Source organism: Nematolebias whitei, chromosome 5 (assembly GCF_014905685.2).
Source record: "Nematolebias whitei isolate Nwh7 chromosome 5, NemWhi1, whole genome shotgun sequence".
Classification (NCBI taxonomy): Eukaryota; Metazoa; Chordata; class Actinopteri; order Cyprinodontiformes; family Rivulidae; genus Nematolebias; species Nematolebias whitei.
Window position 1 is genome coordinate 37,658,755 of NC_056502.1, and position 23,076 is coordinate 37,681,830.

Below are 23,076 nucleotides of genomic sequence, written 5' to 3' on the forward strand. Positions count from 1 at the left end.
ATCAACAAGCTATTGTTTTTATTCATCACACTTTAGACTTATTATGAATCATATTAGCCTATTAAAAAAACTGCAAGACTAATTTAGGATTTCAAATAAAAATTTTTGTATAATAATTAGGAAAAAAAAATCTCTATTGTTGAATTTCTTGCGTCAGACACTGAACTATGTAAATGTATTGGTATAGAAATGGTTAAACCCCAAGCTTTATTATTTGGATTATACCTAAACCAGTATGTTTATTATTTTACACTATCTAAATACTTGCTTTTGCTTTAAAAGTATGTGGACTCTGTGTCACAGCGTGTGTTTGTGGGACTTGAATGCCAACACTAGATGGGATTTATTGTTGCGCTCGGCTGTTTCCATCAGGGATGAAAAGCTTCACACAAAGCTTGTTTCTCAACGATATTTGAAAGAGGTGAGCGTGCGGACATTTACTGCAGTGAAGGGAGCCAGCGTACTTTCCATTTTGCAAAACAAAAAGTGTCCAGAGGCAGTGCTGAAAATCGAATCAGTCCTTGAAACAAGCAGGTGTAAATTAATGACTGTTTGTGGCTTTTTTGTCCAGCTTGTATTTCAGACGCAGAGCATATATTAAGATCCAAATCTAAGATTTAATCTTTGTAAAAATTGGTCCTTAGACAACAGGAATTTTCATGCCTAAAAGGACATAGATCCATACTTAAATCCCTAATTAAATGCTATTTTTCCTTGTGTTGCCACCACCTTCCAGCTAGCTGCTTACCAGATTTGTAGTCTATTGAAAACAAGCTTTCTGGCAAATTTCCTGGCACCAGGTACAGAGTGTGGTACTGACCACCCGGCACACAGTTTGGTTTTAGTCCAGGAACAGACCAGAGCTCTTCCTTTGGCAGGAGGATGAAGAGGCAAGCGCTAGGGACCTCAGCTGGTTGGGGTCAGATCCAAATGAACCCATGTGCAAAACACACAAGAATTAAAGCCCCAGTGTTGCACATAAGCACTCAAACAATCCTTCACTGGAGCCAGCAAGCCTTACCAACCTGCTGTCATCAGAAATATTCATGGGAAAGACAGTGAAAGAGAAACAGAAATAAGATGTTTGTCCTCACAGGTCAAAGGCAAACAAACCCAAGAGCTTGCAGCAGAGAAGGTTCACAACGTGCTGCAGTCAGAAAAGTCACAATACTGAAAGAAATATCCCGGTCAGCTAGAGCAGTTCTTAAACGTGCCTTTTCATTTCAAAGTGTTAGACCTGACAAAATGTAGACGAGCTGCTTGGTGAAGGAGTCCAAAACAACAAAAAGAGGCTTACACTTTTTAAAAACACTAAGAACCATGCAGTTTGTGGATATTAGAGAAGTGGCAAACACCCAGATCTTTAACACTAATTTGACCCTCCTAAACAAGTGCATCGTTAAAAAGAAGGAAAAAGGAAATAACCTCTGATTTTACATTCTATAAATCAGAAATAAGTCTTAAAAAACAGTTAAATTAAGTTATTACTATTATAAGTAGACATTAAGGAGTTCCTTTTATTCAAATAAAATCATAGAAGAATTTTGGCACTCTTGATTTCTTGAAAGAAGATGCACAGACCTGCATTACTGAGTACAAACGACAAACACTTTGATTCTCTTGTTGCGTTGACTGAAAACTTAATCAACTAAATCATTATCAAAGTGTCAAGGTTGATGCTCAATAATCCAGGTAAAAAAAATCAAACAATGTTCAGTTAGGTCATCTGGACAGTTTATTTGTTGTTTGTTTGTTTTGTTGAGATGTTTCACCCAGGATTGTTCACCTGGATTATTGAGCATGAACCTTGATGTCTTGAACCACTTTGGCTGTGTCAGTCTGAGAGGAGTCGACGGGCAAAGAACTTGGAAGAAACGTTTCATCTTTCATCCAAAAGACTTCTTCAGTCTGAGGTCTGCCAACAGGACCTGTCATATTGACATGTTTCAAGCCAGCCTGCTGTGGAATTCCCAGAAACGGGCTTTACACGTGCAAAAAGGGACCATCCGTCCAAAACGATCAGCCATCAGTTCATAACAATCAAATGTTTTAGGCATGAAAGCCACTTACTACTCACTGACCCAGCCCGAGGACAACCTGGCCAAAATGGTTAAAAAAGGTTTATAAGCTCAGTCATCCAGGTAAATAAAACACACAAAAAAAAATCAAATCATGTCATCTGGATAGATTCATGTTGGAAGAAACGTTTCGTGTTTCTGGGAACTCCACAGCAGGCTGGCTTTATAAACACCAATAAGGTGCTAGTTGGACGACAGATTTTGGTGGCAGGACTCTGATGGACCAAGTCTTTCAGATGAAAGACGAAACATTTCTTCAAAGAAGAATGTATTCAGATTACCTGATTTAACTTTTTTATGACTTATCAATGAGGTAAATTATAGATTATTTTACTTGTGAGTGTATATTCTATGATATACAGGTGTGAATCATCTGGACAGTTTCTTAACAATGGCTGAGGTGGGGGGTGGGGGGGGGGCTCTGGACTACGACTTCCCCTTAAAAATTCAATGTTTTCACCGCCTATATTTAAATGTATAACGTCTGTTTATGTTGCTTTGCTGTGGTAGATTTTTTTGATGCCTCAAACCGTGCCCTGTCTAGGACACGGTGTGAGAGATCTTTTTTTTATACCGTCTCTCCTCATGTTTTCTTTCCTTTTCTCATCTAAGCAAAATATTATTCTGAATAAGAAGAAGAGGGCCGCGCTAATTATTTATAGCCGAAGCTTCGTGCACTCCGCCCATCTTCGGACGACTGTACGTACATGTTCGCGTTGTATCTCAGTGCAATGCCAATAAAGTTTATTCTGATTCTGAATATGGCTAATTGAAATGTTCGGTTGTTTAGTACATAGTGCAGTATGTGGCGAGTCAGCCATTCTGTAGTATCATTCAAAAATATGACTGTAACGTTTCATCCATTCATCATTTTTCCCTAACATGGTAATGTGGTTAGAGACCATAATGCATTGCTGCCTGAGCCAACACAGCAAGCTGGTCAAGGCTAATGCTAACAAGCACAGCTCATCTTGTGACTTCCACCGTTTTTAAAAATGTCCATAAATATGAGCATCTCTATTATAAAGGAGTTTGTCTCCTCCTCAGAGCTGTGGGACTTGAAAAAATGATTAAAAAAAAATGTGTACTGGCACTAAACTTATCACAAAAAGTAAGAACATTTGCCTTTTTTTGTTGCTGTTAAAAGAATCATTCTTGGCAATACAGCTAATACCAGGGGTGTCAAACTCACTTACAAAAGGGGGCCAAAATTAAAACCTTTTTCAAACTAAGGGCCAATTTCAGAATCTACATTAACTCAAATCAGATATCCAACATCTTTTCTTGGTCATAGGTTCCTCAACAAGAGTTTGATTAGTCTCATTTGATGTTATCTGTTGTGCTTTCAACATAATCAAAGATTACTAAAAAATTCAAGAGATAGAAGTATATTACATTTCACTTATCTTGGGGGCCAGATGTCAATGAGGGACACATTTGGCCCCTGGGCCTCGAGCTTGACACATATGTCTTATACCATTGGGAATCCTGTTCATTTCCCTTTAAACTGTGACACATTTGATTAAAAAAATGAATTAGAGGTGAGCAGCACGATTCAAAGCGGTCTGCTTAGATCAGTAGTGTTAACTTATTATTTTTATATATGAATGTTTCTATTCAGTGCCCTGAGATGACTTCTGTTGTGACTTGGTGCTATATAAGTAAACTGATTTGAATTGAGTAGCAGAGTTGAGCATGTAGGTTACATCCCTGAAAAACGTGCCAAATCTTCTCTGCCAATGCCAAACTGCTTACTGTGTTTTTCTGCCTTCTGTTTGGTGCTGATTATTGGATTGAATGATTAAAGACTGAAGAAAAAAAGACAAATTAGTAAATAAAAAAAATGTTTCATTTAACCAACAGAGGTCTCAGTAGCATGTGGAAGAACCATACACAGCCACAACAGTCCAACACCTCCTTAAATTCCATATCAGCTTGGTCACACACTGCTGTGGGATGGTGTCCCAGTCTACAACTTGCATTTGTCTCAAGTCAGCCATTGTGGACACTCTGGAATGAACAGCACACCCCAGCTGATACTACAGGTCTTTGCTGGGGTTGAGGTCAGGACAACAGGCAGGTCATTTTATCCTCTCCACTCCCAAGTTCTGATCAACCCTGCCTTGTAGGGACAAGCATCATCAGCTTAAAAGGTAGAGTTCAGTTCCAGAATTTGGAAATATGGGATTACAACTGGTTAATTCAATTCAATTCAATTCAATTCAATTTAATTTATTTATATTGCGCCAAGTCACAACATAAATCATCTCAGGGCACTGAACAGAAACATACATAAAAAGTAAGTTAATAACGTTATTTATCTGCGTTACATTTATGGCTAATAAGTGGTGACAATCAGGCACCGTCACTGTCCGCACCGGGGGTACAAGAAACTAAATAAATAAATAAATAAAAAAGAGTCAATAACAGAAGAAGTTCTTTGACAGACTTGGCAAGTTTTTCATGGGTGCATCCAACACACTCAACTTAGCTGCTCAACCCACACAAGCATTTTCCTAACAAATGTGGCACATTTACAAAGGCTTTCTACCAGTACAAGATTTACTAAAAGCATACTTGCATGTTCTCATGTTTGGATGAGTTTACTCTGGGTATTCTGGGTTCCTTCCACAGTCAAAAACATGCATGTTATGCTGCCTTCAGGCCCAGGGCTCTCTTGCAAAAGAGATAATAATAAAGGTTAACAATAAATAAATAAACTGCTGTTCTGTACAGCAATATTGTGTTGGTAACAATTTAGATATTTTAGCATATTTATCACTGTGGTTAGGTTACAGATTAAATCTATACTTGTGTAAACAGACATAATACAATAAAAATGTCCAACAGATAAGTGTCAATAAATGTCATGTTAGTATTATTGAGACACAATGTTTATTTTTTTCCTCAGCCAAAACAGGCTGAATTATACAATCCATCACCTCGGATTCAGACGTTTATTTCAGTGAATCTTGCTGCCATTTATTTCTGTGACACCTGACTGAATACTCATACGCATAATTATGACGCATCGCAGCAATCAAGTAGCCAATATGAAAAAACTATTCATTTTTAGTCTACTATACAGTGGCAATGATGCAGTGAGTGAGTGAGCGAGCTATTAGGGGTTTGAGTCAAATCTCTGTACTCAAATATATGTTGGAGCACATTTCTCCCGCTTGAAATCAGACATGAGTGCATTAAAGTGTGGGCAATGCTTGATGTTTGAATGAACAATTGCCTGCATGTGTGCTGCAGACCAAGATGGTGCCAGGTGAGGTGGCAGTTCATATATGCACACTCACAACACAAAGGCACACACAGCAGCCTGTCTGATGTCAGCTAGGTACCAGAATAACTGTCAAAGCTGCACCAGAGAAATACGCAGTCATCCGACGTTGAATGCCCCGTTTACCCACCTGCACTACTAAACAGTGCAAGACCCCCCTACTTCATACATATACAGAGCGTGGACTCAACCAGCAGTGTACCATGTTCCATCAAAAAGTCAGCCAACCAGATAAACACTGTTCATAAAAGGGAACACCGGTGTTCAGATCACAATGCCAAGCAGTGTTTTCTTGTCAAACACTCTGTTAGACCTGGATCTGGATAAAATATGAAACAGATGGAACAGCTTTGGGTTAACAGAAGCCCAACAAAGATTTAGCCTCAGACAATTGATTAGCTACTGAGCGGTTTGTGAACTCTGGGGTTGGAGTGTGTGAAATGGACAGTGCTAGAACAGTTGTCTGGGTCTGGTTGGTTAAAAACGTTCACCACTGCAATAATGAAACCTGGACTAATTATCAGAGCCTGACCAATATATTGGTAGGGTTTTGATAATTTGGGCCGATATAGGAGTTTGGGGACCTATCAGTATCTGTGATAATTGTTCCATTATACGCCGATGTAAGCACTTCTAATTTTCACCCCTGGAACAGCCATAACTGTACAATGCATCCAGCAGAGAGTGCATGAAGACACTTTCAAGTCATGGCCGTTCACTTAGGTTTCACTTTCAGGGCAGCCAAAGCAGGTAGCAATACTGTGTGGCGTATTTTACTGAACAGATCATGGTAAGTTTATGTTAACTGATCTGTAAAACCAATTAATAATAAATTCTCTTCAATCCTCCAATTCACTTTTCATTAGCTACGTGCCTCTCAAGTTAGCAAGCTAACATTTTGATAACCTAGCATAAGCTACTGCCTAGTAAAACTTTAGCCAGAACAATAAATCTAACATAGAGGTAAATATATATAGTGTTAGTAACATTATCTTTGTCGTCCTCAATGAAATGCATTGTTTGTCCGAAATCTTTACTTCTCTGCAAAGAAAAATAAATGCCACTGTGGTCAATACCAATTAGGCCTTCCCCATACTTGACTGTTTTAAACAATGAACAGGAAGGGCGTTTCTTTGTTAAAATTATATTTTTGTAACACACTTGATAACTTTAAGGTGAATAGTGGAGGACAGAAGATGTGATCGCATGTTAGGACGACTGTTTTATGAACAGTGCACAACTTGTAAACCTACTGTGGGACTATGTATAGCATGGATCTGATTAGCTTAGCTTCATGGTCACTAACAGCTGTCCCCGCTCCACTCGCTGTTTACTTAGATTCTTAGGGGTGGACAAAGCATGTTCAGGCTGCTGTTTAATACACCGCATTACATTGCATTATTATTGTTTAGCGTATAGCTTAGATCCTTGTACAGTGCCTTGCGAAAGTATTCAGCCCCTTTGAACTTTTCAACCTTTTGCCACATTTCAGGCTTCAAACATAAAAATATAAAATTTTAATTTTTTGTGAAGAATCAACAACAAGTGGGACACAATCGTGAAGTGGAATGAAATTTATTGGATGTGTCAAACTTTTTGAACAAATAAAAAACTGAAAAGTGGGGCGTGCAATATTATTGGGCCCCTTTACTTTCAGAGCAGCAAACTCACTCCAGAAGTTCAGTGAGGATCTATGAATGATCCAATGTTGTCCCAAATGACTGATGATGATAAATAGAATCCACCTGTGTGTAATCAAGTCTCTGTATAAATGCACCTGCTCTGTGATAGTCTCAGGGTTCTGTTCAAAGTGCAGAGAGCAACATGAAGACCAAGGAACACACCAGGCAGGTCCGAGATACTGTTGTGGAGAAGTTTAAAGCCAGATTTGGATACAAAAAGATTTCCCAAGCTTTAAACATCACAAGGAGCACTGTGCAAGCAATCATATTGAAATGGAAGGAGTATCAGACCACTGCAAATCTACCAAGACCCGGCCGTCCCTCTAAACTTTCATCTGGAACAAGGAGAAGACTGATCAGAGATGCTGCCAAGAGGCCCATGATCACTCTGGATGAACTGCAGAGATCTACAGCTGAGGTGGGAGAGTCTGTCCATAGGACAACAATCAGTCGTACACTGCACAAATCTGGCCTTTTGGAAGAGTGGCAAGAAGAAAGCCATTTCCCAAAGATATCCATAAAGAAGTGTTGTTTAAAGTTTGTCACAAGCACCTGGGAGACACCAAACATGTGGAAGAAGGTGCTCTGGTCACATGAAACCAAAATCAAACTGTTTGGCCACAATGCAAAACAATATGTTTGGCGTAAAAGCAACACAGCTCATCACCCTGAACACACCATCCCCACTGTCAAACATAGTGGTGGCAGCATCATGGTTTGGGCCTGCTTTTCATCAGCAGGGACAGGGAAGATGGTCAGAATTGATGGGAAGATGGATGGGGCCAAATACAGGACCATTCTGGAAGAAAACCTGTTTGAGTCTGCAAGAGACCTGAGACTGGGACGGAGATTTATCTTCCAACAAGACAATGATCCAAAACATAAAGCCAAATCTACAATGGAATGGTTCACAAATAAACGTATCCAGGAGTTGGAATGGCCAAGTCAAAGTCCAGAGCTGAAGACTGCTGTTCACAAACGCTCTCCATCCAACCTCACTGAGCTCGAGCTGTTTTGCAAAGAAGAATGGGCAGAATTTCAGTGTCTCCATGTTCAAAACTGAGACATACCCCAAGAGACTTGCAGCTGGAACTGCAGCAAAAGGCGGCGCTACAAAGTATTAACGCAAGGGGGCCGAATAATACTGCACGCCCCACTTTTCAGTTTTTTATTTGTTAAAAAAGTTTGACACATCCAATAAATTTCATTCCACTTCACGATTGTGTCCCACTTGTTGTTGATTCTTCACAAAAAAATAAAATTTTATATCTTTATGTTTGAAGCCTGAAATGTGGCAAAAGGATGAAAAGTTCAAGGGAGCCGAATACTTTCACAAGGCACTGTATACTTTTTCTTTTGATACTTTATATTTTTGCTATTTTTGGGTGTAACTAAGACCTTGAGTACACAATTTTGTTCCACCTCATGTACCACATGTGATGCGAATGACAATAAAGAAACTTGAACTTCTTGTGGTAAAATTACATTCATATAATAGACGTAGCTTCCACAAGCTAACACACTGCTCTAACCCTCACTGGGTCCAAGCGGTATTGGTGATTATGACCAAGACATGACAAAAAGCTAAATTTTGCACCTTGGGAGTGAAGCATCTTTGTTCTGTTTGCATCATGTGGACCCTCTCTTGGCGTGCCGTCGTGCATGCCAGTTTATGACATCAAGTCATTTATATTGTGATGACATGTTTTTAATAAGGCCCAAATCTTTACAGGCATAACCTTGATAGCATGATATGGCACAGTGTGACATCTCACATGCATGGCAGAGCTCTGAACTGATAAATACATTTATATCACACATGTTAGAAAAAGGAAAAGTATTGGTTAGTCGGTGTGAGAAGTATAAAGGGTCTTACTTCTGGCAGAGCTGGTTAAAGAGGGTTTTTGGATTAACGGGGCCTTTCCCTGACTCCTTCATGCTCTGCAGGAAGTGAATCATAGCTGAAGTTAGGGGCTCCGGAGTGGGCAGTGTGACCATTAGAGGATTCTGAAATATGAAGGGACAAATTCAAAGTAAAATTCCCATTGTTAAAGCAGGATATTTGTGGCAGTAATGGAATAAAGTAGAATAAAGGCAAAGCATATTTTATGCATCAACACATTACAGAAAAATAAGTTACCAATTTTTACTTTTTTGGATTAGTTTTTTTATTTGACAAAATTCAGAAAAACGTATCTAAAAACTGACATGATTTCAATTTACCTTTTAATGTGTAACCCACATTTAGGCCTGTCACAATAAACAATAAATCAATAAACCGCATGATATATGAAAGTTATCGACCTCATTTTCATTTATCGGCTTCATCGTTTCTTCGTCTCTCTCTTTCTACTGAAGATACTGGACAAAGGGCTCAACTCTGGTGCTCTTCAATGACCCCTTCCCTTTCTCTTTTCTCTTTAAAATCTGTTTTAACCATCCAAAATCATGTTTTTGCATCTTTAAAAGCAGCTAAGCTGAGAAGCTAAGCTAGGAGCTAAGCTAAAAGGCCGACCTCAAGAATAAACCTCCATCTTGTCGCGCTCCCAAATCCACGGGCGAAACCCATGCCTTCGTGTAAAAAGTTTTTTTCCTCTGCAAAAAGAAGCTGAGAACTTGTTTACTGAATTTTTTTTTTAATTAAAAGCTTTGTGTGAAAAATGCTATATCGTCCAGCAAAATCTGTTATCATGACAGGCCTACCCACGTTAGCCTTTTCATATACAGTAGTCGCTTGCTACTTCGCGGGTCGTTTTTCGCAGGTCGTTTTTTGCAGACTCGCTCTATCGCGGTTTTTCAAAGTAATGTTGGACATGACACACAATGGCTGATTGATGGAAGAGTTACATGATTGGCACGGAAGTTTTATTTAAGATAAAGTATTTTAAATTATTTTTTCATTCAACCTTTATTTATACAGGTTAATCCCAGTAATTTAGCACCTGTGTGCAGCCCACAGCTGTGGGAGAAGCTTCCTTCTGCAGCTGATCAGCTGATTTTAGCTCTACACGGAGATCAGCTGATATCAGTGTAGAACAGAGAAGTGGGCGTGGCCAAGAGTGCAGCCAGAGGCAGAGAGCTGAAATCATGACAGTCTGCTCTTTTAGAGCATTTAGAGTTTAGAAACATTGTTTAAAATATTGCAGGCGTGTGGGAAGGGTTTAAAACGCCTTCATATATATATACAAAAATAAACTACTACTTACGACTTGTACATCTACTCCTACTTTGCGGTTTTTCACTTATCGCGGGGTTTCAGGGTACGGATCCCACGCGATAAACAAGGGACTACTGTATACATTTTTTTCAAGATGTTTTCTCAACTTAGTTTTTATTATGAACCTTATTTTATTCTAAACAAAAAGAGCATTTGTTCTCATTGTACATTAGCACTATTTTTATTTAATTTACAAAACATTAAAAGAAGAACTGCAGCATACATACCAAATTTGTTTCAACAGGCGGACAGATCTTCAGCTTGTACCCTTTCTCCTTCACTTCCTGGATCAGGTCAATGAGCATGTGTGTCTGCGACAGGTTCTGTGCAAGAAAGACAGATTTAGATCGATTCACATATTTCTGATATACTTTATTAAAAACAAAACTTAAAGGCACCTATCCTGATGCATGCTCAATAATCCAGGTAGAAAAATCTAACAAAAGTTAAGTCAGGTCCTCTGTTCGGATTTAAAAAAAAATTGTTAAATTTTTTTTTATGGGGTTTACGAAAATGTTGTGGGATGAAGCATTTGGGGGTTTGTGGGGCAAAACTGATGACTTGATTAAATTGTGTTAACTGCCTTAAATGTTGTCCTTGGTGTACAATCTATTATTAGTTTATTTATGAGAGCATTTTGCCTGTGTGGGTCAATTATTTTCTGTTTACTGTACTGGGTTATTCCTACACCTCAAACAATACAAGTTTTTGTGCTGTCAGCTCCAGGCACTGCGCATGATTTAATTAGCGCTTTATGTAATTAATCCCCCTTTTACCATAGTTTTGGGGGCAGAGTGTTGCAGATGGACAACCGGATCATCAGCCGCATGCGTTTGCTGACTGTTAATAACCATAATAACTAGAATAATCCACTGACTCTTGTTAATAAACAAGAAATCTTATATCTTTCTTTCTTTGAAATACGTTTTTAAACTATCATATCTGTCATATCATCATATGAGACATTATATGACGATATCATATCATATCATGTCTATCATATCATGTCAAACTGATTTTCTTACAAAAGTAATAATCACTTAATTAAAAAAAAAGTTTTTTTTTTTTTTTTTTCGGGTTTGGGCCTTTAATTACAGTTAAATGGTCGGGTCGGGTTCAGAAAAAATGGCTACGGGCTGGGGCCGGGTGGGGTTGGATTTTTTAGGCCCGAATGCAGCTCCAATGGACGGTTCCTCTTCACAGAGATGACTTCTTTCACTCCTCTCTCAAAGACTCAAAGCGCCTCTTAAAGGCTTTTAATCAGTTGTAGAAAGAGCTGAAAACAATGCAGAAAATTTATCAGTTTTTCAGACTAATGAGGAACCAGCAGTAGTTGTGTGAACAATAAAAGATAGCTCTTAAAATGATCATATTTTAAAGACTAAATAAATGCAACTTTGCTTGTGGCAATTAAAAAAGCTCAATTATAACACCTGTGTAAACTGTTATGTCCATTTTAGGGGGATTTGGCAACTTCTGGTGAGCTTATTATGCTGAAAGAGGCTTTAAAAATCATCTATGATCTTTGAGTTTTCAGCAAAAAGACGGCTCCTTGGCACAGAGTTGGCCTGAAACAATCATTGTACCTCCACGATACAGAAGCACCTTTTTTCCATTCCCTTCAGGATATATTTGGTTTTGTCCCATTCTGCCAGTAAAGACTGTTGCTATGGAAAACGCACAATGGCGCTGGCATTGTGAACACAGACACAGCTCATCCTCTGACAATTATGTGTTTTCACCAAAAAAAGATTGCAATTTTCAAGGAGACAATACAAACAGACAGGGAGAGGGAGGGAAAGCATGCAAAGCGCGCTCACTCGAATTTCAATTAACGAAGAAGACCCTGAGGGTGATTAATAAAATGGCGGAAAAAAAACAGCTTCATTGTTGAAGAGGCACGTCAGTTTGCAGTCACCATGACATGACCAGAGAAAGACGGAGGAGGCTCTATAGCTGTTGTGTCGTCAACATGCTCCGCACCAACTGAGAGCCTCTTGTGTTCATGCAGGTGAATGAGCCGAAGGCGGCTCTGCGTTTAGTGCTGCACTGAATATGCTACACAACATGACCTGTTTATATTCAGCCATTGTAGAAACCGATTCGGTTGTACTAAAGACCAGACTCGTAAAAGGAGGCACTTGATGAGTGTTTACATGATGTACACATTTGTACTTCTGTCAAAATGGAAACACTTTTGATTCGTTAGGATAAACAGTTTCTGGAGACAAAGCGAGAACTTGAAAGCAGGTTGTTTGCACTGAGAACGCTACTTGAACACGTGAGTGTGCTTTAGATTTATGACAGCATATTTAGCTTTCTAAATACAAGCACCTTACTCCATAACATAAGGAGTCAAAGACAATAAAGGCTAACATATATTTATATAAAAACCCCTCCTTTAATCAAAAAAAAAAAAAAGAAGAGAGATTAAACTCTAAATTCACATTTTCTGATCTAACGTTGGACCATAACATTTTTGGGTGGAAAACAATACATCTTTGGTCAGTAATTACAACAGTGATTTTAATATCTACCTGCATGACAGCATTGAAGAAGCAGGTGTTGCCAAGGTTGGTTATTCCTTTAACAGGGACCAAAGTGCTGTTGATGACTGGGCTCTTTCCTTTGGATGGGTCGGAGTACTCTGAAGCTTCTTCTCGCAGCTTGATGATCTTGGGTGAAACCGCTAGAAATCACACAGATACAAGTACACATATATATATATATATCTGTATTAGTAGAAACTATGAAAGCTTGTGGGTTTCAGCCCCACCGTATAAGAAGAAGATACATGTAATCAATGACTTGATATTTTCTTTGGAAATAGGAAACAGGAAATAAAAATAAGAACAAGTAAAAGTATCCTTCATCCAAGTTTTAACAACCAACAACATATTTATCTTATTGGATGGCCAGTAGGCATCTACGCATTTCAAATAAATTTGATCTAATAACAAGAACCTCAAAAAAAAATATATATATAAAAAACAAATAATTATATAAAAAGTTACCAAGGATTTTCTCAAACAAACATAATTAAGAAATACAGCATATATGCAGCAGACATATGAAGCATTCCCCAGTTAATATAATAAATAGAATCTATCTTTACATTTTTTTTGTTTGCTTGTTCCATCCATCCATCCATTTTCTTCCACTTTTCCGGGGTCGGGTCGCGGGGGTAGCAGCCTAAGTAGGGAGGCCCAGACTTCCCTCTCCCCAGCCACTTGGGCCAGCTCTTCCGGGGGAATCCCGAGGCGTTCCAAGGCCAGCCGAGAAACATAGTCCCTCCAGCGTGTCCTGGGTCTTCCTCTGGGCCTCCTTCCGGTGGGACGTGTCCGGAACACCTCACCAGGGAGGCGTCCAGAAGGCATCCTAAACAGATGCCCAAGCCACCTCAACTGGCTCCTCTCGACGTGGAGAAGCAGCGGCTCTACTCTGAGTCCCTCCCGGATGATTGAGCTTCTCACCCTGTCTCTAAGGGAGAGCCCAGACACCCTGCGGAGAAAACTAATTTCGGCCACTTGTATCCGAGATCTCATTCTTTCGGTCACAACCCAAAGCTCGTGACCATAGATGAGGGTAGGAACGTAGATCGATCGGTAAATTGAGAGCTTCGCCTTTTGACTCAGCTCTCTCTTCACCACGACAGACCTGTACAGCGCCCGCTTCACTGCAGACGCTCCAACTATCCGCCTATCAATATCACGCTCCATTTTTCCCTCATTCGTGAACAAGACCCCAAGATACTTAAACTCCTCCACTTGGGGTAGGACCTCCTCCCTGACCCGGACAGGGCACTCTACCCTTTTCCGGCTCAAGACCATGGCCTCGGATTTGGAGGAACTGATCTTCATCCCGGCCGCGTCACATTCGGCTGCGAATCGCTCCAGCGAAAGCTGTAGATCACGATCTGATGAAGCCAATAAGACCACATCATCTGCAAAAAGCAGAGACGCAATCCTAAGGCCACCAAAACAGATCCCCTCAACACCTTGGCTGCGCCTAGAAATTCTGTCCATAAAAGTTATGAACAGAATCGGTGACAAAGGGTAACCTTGGTGGAGTCCAACTCTCACCGGGAACAAGCCCGACTTACTGCCGGCAATGCGGACCAGGCTCTGACACCGGTCATACAGGGACCTAACAGCCTGTATCAAAGGGCCAGGTACCCCATACTCCCAGAGTACCCCCCACAGGGTTCCCCGAGGGACGCGGTCGAACGCCTTCTCAAAGTCCACAAAACACATGTAGACCGGTTGGGCAAACTCCCACGCACCCTCCAGGACCCTGCTGAGAGTGTAGAGCTGGTCCAGTGTTCACGGCCAGGACGAAAACCACACTGCTCCTCCTGAATCCGAGGTTCGACTATCCGACGACCCTCCTCTCCAGAACCCCCGAGTAGACCTTACCAGGGAGGCTTAAGAGCGTGATTCCCCTGTAGTTGGAACACACTCTACGGTCCCCCTTTTTGAATAGGGGGACCACCACCCCGGTCTGCCAATCCAGGGGAACTTCCCCCGATGTCCATGCAATATTGCAGAGTTGTGTAAGCCAACACAACCCTACAACATCCAGAGCCTTAAGGAACTCCGGGCGAATCTCATCCACCCCTGGGGCCCTGCCACCGAGGAGCTTTTTAACCACCTCGGTGACCTCAGCATCAGAGATTGGAGGGCCCCACCCAGAGTCCCAGAGAGTGTTTGTTTTTGTGATTAATTATAACCGTCACCCCCAAAATGGCTAAAACACCTGAAAAGAACACACCCAAATTAAATTAAATGTGATTCTTGAACTCTTTGGCGTAACATAAGTAACGTAAAAGTAAAGTGAACGGTTTGGTCCCCCATCCGCTGTCTGATTATGTGAATACTCACCGCTAAGAGACAATCTGATCCATGAGAATATCATCTGTGAGAGATTGTGTCATCCCATTTTGCCGTATTGTTACTGGGCCATCAGCTTTGTCTGTAAAGGCTACTAATCAGTGCACCCACTGCCTGATGATGTGAGGAGCTGCAGCTCTTTGTGAGTTTTCAAATCTCATTTGAAAAAATTGTTAAAAACTGCTCAGGTATGTAAACATTAACTGTAAGACTGTGTGTGTGCCAGTGATTGAGTCTGTACATGGGTGTTTGTGTATTGTGATTTGAAAACAATTTATAGTGTTATATTCATCCATCCATTATCTTTACCCGCTTATTCCATTTTGGGTCAAGGGGGTTGCCGGTGCCCATGTCCAGCAATCACTGTGCGAGGGGCGGGGTACACCCTGGACGGGTCGCAAGTCCATCACAGGGCCACATAGAGACAAACGAGACAAACAACCATTCACTCTCTCACTCACACCTAGGGACAATTTAGAGTTACCAATCAGCCTAACATGCATGTTTTTGGTCTGTGGGAGGAAACCGGAGCACCCGGAGAAAACCCACGCATGCACGGAGAGAACACGCAAACTCCACCCAGAAAGGCCTCTGGACCGGGGTTTGAACCAGGGACCTGCTCGCTGAGAGGCAGCAGCTCTACCAGTTGCGCCACCGTGCTGCCCTAGTGCTATATTTTCTTTCTCATTTTATTATTGCATTATAAATCAATTTTTTTAAACTTGTCAAGGGATTGCAGATGAGAATTAGCTTTTGCTATATACAGCACATCAAATGTTGACATCTATGTTTGAGTTGTACATTGTCCCTTTTTAAATAAAGTTCATTCATTCATTCAAATTCAAAAGCATAGTTTCTCTGTAAAGGTAACAATGACTTTTTATCATAAATATTGTAACTGTAACTAGTATTTAGTTATTGAAGTTGAAACATGGAAAAATCATAGATTTTTTCTTATATGAATTTTTTTATTATTACTTATTTATGTTTATTCATATGGAGAGAAAGCGGGACTAATTTTCACCCCTAAAATGCAGGGAGCCAGCCGTGTCCTTACTTACAAATGGCGTAATTGTACAATGTATCCAGCAGAGGGCGCATGTGGACTACTTTCAAGTCGTGGTCATGCTGCACACAAGTCATGGTGCAGCGGACGCAGGGAACACCTAAATACTGTGGCTTACTTTGATGAACATAGCATGATACGATTATTGCAACAGATCTGTAAAATAAAAAAATCAACAATACATTTTCTTCAATTCTCAAACCCACTTGTCATTAGCTACGTGTCTCTCAAGTTAGCAAGCTAACGTTTAGATAATCTAGCATAGACTAGATTAAAAGGATAGGCTAGGTTAGACCTTGTAAAGCTTTATCCAGAACAATAAATCTAACGTAGAGGCAAAATATAACGTTAGTAACGTTATCTATGTCGTCCTCAATGAAATGCATCGCTTGTCTGAAATCTTTACTTCTCTGCAAAGATAAATAAACGAACAGTGAAGGATAGAAAATGTGCACGCACGTTAGGAAGACTGCAAGGAGTTAAAACAGGTTTAAAAGTAGCTGTTTATTTAGATTCTTGGGGGTGGACGAAGCTCAAAACTTTTCAGCCAATATATCGATTATCGGCATTAGCCTTTCCTGCCCAATATCGGTATTGGCGACAACCGAAACAGTCCATATCGGTCAGGGTGTAATTTAAATTAAATGTGGCCCGGGGGCAGGCCGTTGTATGTTGACGGGTCAGGCTACTTCTAGGCTCATTTGCATACTGGATGTTGATTGGCTGTTTACTGGGAGAACGGCCTTTGCTGACTGCAGACCGTACGCACAGCCTGGAGCGGAGGGGAGGGAGATGTAAGAAAAGAAAAAAAGCTTGTGTCTATTTTGGCAGATTTGATTTGAATGGGCATTGCCCCCTCTTGCCCCAGCGTATAGCCGGCCTCAGTGGTCAAGACTGATCATGAAATTAGTTTTTTCAAGCTGCAAAGAAAACAAGTCAGCTTCTTGTTACCTGTGACTGGGGCAAAATCCCTGAAAGAAAGGACTCTGCCTTGAAATGAGACTGGGAGCAGGGTGCTGGCGTGGCAGCTGGATGGAGAGCTGGGTCATTTGGGAAAGCAGATGACAGCTGTTTGAGTTTCTGCTGGTTAGTGAGGGAGGAGTGGGGGCTGGGGTTGGAGAAACTGCTCTCCAGAGCCAGCTGTTACTCCCGATGACCAATGAAAACTAACCTTCAACAGAAACGACGACACAGATGGTTAAAGTCTAACAGAGCATGAAACGGGAGAATAAGTACAGTAGGTACTGAAGCTGTGGGAGCTGATCTGATGCCAGCAGCTGACAGGAAAGTTCAAACTTTTAGGACTCAGTAACATGTGAGGGTACGCGTGAGGGGCTGCTGACAAACAGACTGCAACAGGAATGTATAACTGAGCACTTTAGGATTAAGAAACAATAAAATGCTGTTATTCAGAAGAAACAAGATGCACAATCACACAAACATTCCCCAGTATACTCGTTCTCTGTACTGTAACTGACAAACAAACGACTGCCTCAATAATAATTAGTTTTATTTAAATAAAAAAGCTTAATAGAATTAAAACAAACACTATTAAGACTATTTATTTAGTGAAATTTTAAGTAAAATTGTGAGCAATGTGAGCTTTCCATTTTCTGAACTTGTTCTGCTCAATACGATTCTGACAATTAAATACAAACTTAAATAATTAACTGGAATGACTTAATATCTAAATCCTCATGCAGAGATTTTATGTTGAAACAAGTACATTTATTAAAAGTGACACTTTCTTCTTAGTTTATTAGTTGAAGACTAGTAGAAGCATTTGAATCAGTGTTACACCTGATCAGTGAGATCTTTGCTCTGACTTCAGTGAAATTATTTAGATATAAATTCTGCGGATGTTGAGTTTGTCGTTTCTTAATCAAATAAAAGCAAATAGCTTCCACGCCTGTTATACTACATTTTTAAATGTTGTTTGCCTAACCCCATCTGAGCCCAAGCCCTGTATAAATAAATAATAAAATAAATGAATACAAGCTGAACTGCTTTCAGATGGATCAAGACTGTGATTAGTAGATAGCCACGTTTGCTTGAACTGCAGCTACCTGTAATCCAACTATTTGTCATTATTAGTCACAGCAGACAAACAATGTTTGTTTGATCAACATTTAAAATTTCAGAGAGCAAAAAATAGTAGGTTGTTGTGAAATATTCTGACAAATTATATTTGGGGTGTTATTTGCATTTGCATCTGGAACTTGATTTTGTTCATCAGCAGTCCACAGTCTTGTGCCTGAAGCCTCGACTACACCGATGTGAAGGGTTACAGCCCCGTAGGTGCATTACATACTTTTCATTTAATGGATTAGTTTAAAAAAATGTGGTGGGCCTATGATCAAAAGGTTGCCGGTTCAACTCCACAAACCGACAACATCAAAATGTGGGTGGTAAAGGTGAAGCACCCACACCTGTTTCCAGTCTAAATTTGCCCCACTCTGGACCTTTGAGCAAGGCCCTTAACCCCCACCATCTGCTCCCCCAGGCACCCTAGATAGCATCCCTCTGCTCCACTCAGAGGGCTGTGGTAGCTCGGTGTCTGGGGTTGTGTCAGGAAGGACATCCGGCGTAAAAATAATCAAGTTTTCGTGCGACTTGGTTCGCTGTGGTGACGCCTGGAAAATGGAGCAGCCGAAAGAAGATTAAAACTGTGTGTCAAGATTCTTGACACACAGTTTTAATCTTCTTTCAGAATAATAAACTTATTTTAAAAAATCCTGTTGATTTATGACTGACATGACCATTATGAAAGATTTCAATGAGCTTTCCACTTTATAGAAAACAACTAGAGCTTACTCTATTGTGAGGGGATAATAAAAAAGAAAAATCTGTACAAAAAGGCCAGTTCTTGCAGAGACTTATATTAGCACCTTAAGAGCTGCAGGCTGCAGAGAAATCAAAGAAATACTGAGAAACACAAGAGTTTGGTTGATAAACACTTCACCCATACAGGCCAGTAAAGACAGCAGGCTTGCAGTGAGGTCACAAGCCTGACCTGCTTACATACAAACTGAAGAAAATCAATTGAACCACAAACCTTCCTAAGAACCTGCATCTTTACTCCAGCACTTGCCTTCAACACACAAACGGCCTTGTGTTCACACCTTCAATTTATCGAACCTCTTCTTGTGAACAACACCTTCATTAAAAAGCTATTCAGCCTACAGCAATGGGTGAGTCCACTGCTGGCCGCTACCCAGAAAGCAATTTTCCTTAGAGCCAAGGACGTGAATACTTCTGTCCTGGCCACAGTAGCTGAAATCTTCATTGTTTACTTTTTATTCATTTTCTGGCAACTTATATTTTATGCTAAATTCATTTCAGCTATTAAAATGGCAACAAAAAAAAAGAGGAACTTATTAACGAACAAAGAAAACACTGATCGTGTAATGACAAAAAAGTTGCTTTAATCTTGCATCAGCTTTACAATCTACTGTTCAGTGATGAAGAATGATGTGCACATTCTTTTACTGTGTCTTGGAGGTACAGACATCTCCCTGGGCTGCAACTTTTGGATGCTAGTTGGCAACTAAAATTTAAGGATAACTGTGAGAAAATACATTTTCAATTGCAGTCTCACTGAGTTTTGAGTATTTGCCACTAAGTGACCTAACAGGCTGTGTTTTTGATGGATTCCAGCCTTTCACACTGTTTTGTCTAATCACATTGTACGCACCTTAACTTGCTTTGTACGCAACTTGGCAGGTGCCTCTGCATTTATGATTTAACCTGCTGGAGTACACTTCAAATGAAAACAAAACTTTTTATTAGACCTGGGTATTTAACCTCTGGTGTTTTCTGTCAGAGTAAGTAAGTGCTATACGTTGTCATCATTGTATGTTCCCATACAATGAAGAAATTAATTCTCTGCATTTATCCCATTGCACCTGGGATACACCCAGGTGGAGCAGTGTGCAGCTATTGAGCACCCAGGAAGCAATTAGGGCTTAGGCGTCTTGCTCAGAGACACCACAACATGTGGGAATGGCTGGTAGTCGAACTGCGACTTTCTGGTCTCAAGTAGGCTGCCCTTGACCCCCACGAGAAAGTGCAGATACCTGCACTAGGAAAGTTCTCGTGCAGGTATCGACATACAACTCTAGTGCCCTGATGCATGCTCAATCATCCAGGTAAATAAATCCGAAAAAACGAAGTCAGGTCATCTGGGCAGATTTTTTTTAGTTGAAATGTTTCGTCTTTCATCCGAAAGACTTTGTCAGTCTGATAAACAGGAAACGGGCGTGGAAGGGCCAAACTACCTACTACCACTCGTCTTTTGCTTTATTGTGCGGAGCTGGGAGATAATCAGGTAGTTTCACTCGGAAAAAGTCAAGCCCAAATAAGCAACTTCACGTTCAAAACAAGCCGCAACTCACGAGATTTACAAGCGACTTTAGAAAAAAACAAGCCCAAAGTCGCTTATAATAAGCAGACTTGGCAACTGTGCTCAGACTGATGAAGTCTTTCAGACGAAAGACGAAACGCTTCAACCAAGAAGAATCTGTCCAGATGACCTGGCAACTGTTTTGGATACAGCTCTAGCACTCTTGAGACATGTTGGAAACACCCAGAACATAATTCAGGAGACAACAAAGTCCATGCTCAATAATCTATATAATTCAGGAGAGTTTGAGACACTTATTACAACTCTGATTTTTATAAGCGTAAAGTTGTCTCACAGATTAATGTTCAAAACTCAAGGACCAAAGTTAAGCAACTCTGCAACTCATGCAAGAAAGTGGAGAACCCCTACAAATGTCACTAAACATCCTGGAGAGATCCTCATGAATGTTCTTCGCAGACTAGTCTCAGCCCAGTAAAACTCTATGTTTAGGGATAGGAGATGATAAGGGTGAGGTTCAGCTTGTTGATACAACATGCTGTTGAGGGACTCCATCCAGTGGCAGTAAATGCATCTGACCCTCTGTACTGACAACATCTGGAGGCCTATTTTCATCGTCGGTATGCAGCCATAAGGGATCTCCCATATGCCAGTGCACACAAATGCATGGCCAACAAGCAGAGATGGGGAAACACTGCATCCCCAATAAAGAAAAAAGTATTGTTGGAGTCAGTGTGAAACTGGAAAAGTGTGAAAGAATATACGCAAGTGTGAATAAGCAAACAAAAAAGAAAGTGACTGGAGGTGGGTAAAAGTGTGGAAATGAAGATGCCCATTTGTTGTTGTGTTGACCAGCAATAAAAAATATATCACCTGACTTCAATTTGAGTTTAGAAGCTGTGATTAGCACTTGATCTAAGAAAGTGTGCAGAGGAATGAGGAAATTGGGCAAAATGGGGATGCCGATGGACACTCTACATCTGGGTCCGCCACCCAAGATAAACATTGTTCAGAGAGCCATCTGGCTGAGACTGAAGAGGGGGGGGGGGGGCGGACATAAGAGGGCAGTGTGGGGAAGCGAAGGGTGCAGGGGAGGGTTGTAACGAGCACAAGCATATGGAAAAGCAGATTTTTCCTGTCCCTGCAGCAGTCAGCGAAGGCAAATGTCGGCATGCGCTGCATCCACGCTTGAGTGTGCTGCACTCGGCACCACCACCTGGCCCTCCTTGCTCAGCCACCGAGTGTGGGCAGCAGTGACACTGTGGAGCCTTTCCCCAGGGAAGAGATAAGCACTGAGGTGCCCAAGCTCGTCCACATGCATACAAGTACACCAACACTTCCTGCCCTTCTTCACACAGAGAAACAAGGAACTTTTTCCTGTTCATAAAGAACATTACGGGTGTGCACGAATAATAAAATGCATTCTTTGCTGCAGTCGTTCTAATTGCAGACTGTTTGTAATCCATGTACTGTAGAGCTCTGACACGGAGATGTCTAAGCAATAGACTTTGTGTAGAACAATTCTAGCTTGTGCAACAACAAATTGTATTCATTTTAAACCGACATCTGCTGCTTTGTGCACCAGCCGCGGTGGCATTTTCTGCCTGACAGTCATTCGATGTGAAAAATTAAACCGATCTAATCAAAAACAACAACAAGGGTCTGCTAAAGGAAACAGACAGTTTGCAGCTTCTTTAATGTGTTTCACAGTTGACTTGAGAGGCTGTCAAATTGTACAGCCAGTTGGCTTCATCCATGTTCACTCTCAGCGAAGCAGAGTGGAGGGCCAAGGCCAGCTCTCTTCATGCAGAGCAGCCAGTCAAGAGGAAGGCCAGGCGACACCAAATGTCTTATTCACTCACTAATTTGTTGTGACTGCAAGGCATAAAAAGCTTGTTTTCTTGCCATCTGAGGCCAAGAGAAACCACTGACATGTAACTTACAGGCACACACACAGAAGCAAACAGATTTTGCTATCCACTATCTGGCCTACTTTATGGTGGTAATGAAGACAGAATCACTCGATTACTTCTGTAAAACCCACACCAGGGGACGAGCACCTACAGTAGCTACTGACTCAAAGCATAACTAGCTGTTACTAAAGACTGCAAAGTCTTTGCAAACCAGGCAAGCAGAACCAGGTCACAGGATGTACAGTTTACCTTTGCCTTTGTGCAACAAGTTAAATATCTGGGAACTGTTCTGGATGAAAAACTGACCTTTGACCCTCACGTGAACTCACTTTGTAAGAAGAATCACCAGATAATGTATTTTTATCAGAAGTTCTGTGGTTTTAATGTTGATTCAACTTTTATGAGAATGTTTTATTCATGTTTTATTGAGTCTCTTAACTTCCACCTTCATCTGTTGGTTTGGACTTTTGACATGTAAGAACAAGAAGAAACTCTCAGGGATTGTCAGGATGTGCAGCAAAACTTCTGGCATAGCCCTGCAGAACCTCACTGACCTGCAGAACCTCACTGACCTGCAGAACC

The 23,076-nt window shown here is 40.8% G+C and overlaps 1 protein-coding gene across 1 annotated transcript in view; it reads right to left on the minus strand.

Annotated features, from left to right (window-relative positions):
- The window catches only part of usp45 (ubiquitin specific peptidase 45), a 56,452-nt gene that overhangs the window by 20,693 nt on the left and 12,683 nt on the right, over positions 1-23,076 (minus strand). The window contains exons 6-8 of the mRNA XM_037677153.1: positions 12,804-12,955; positions 10,494-10,589; positions 8,926-9,056 (exon numbers count right to left, since the gene is read on the minus strand). Coding sequence (XP_037533081.1) covers positions 8,926-9,056; positions 10,494-10,589; positions 12,804-12,955 — 379 coding nt within the window. The remainder of the gene's footprint in view (positions 1-8,925; positions 9,057-10,493; positions 10,590-12,803; positions 12,956-23,076) is intronic.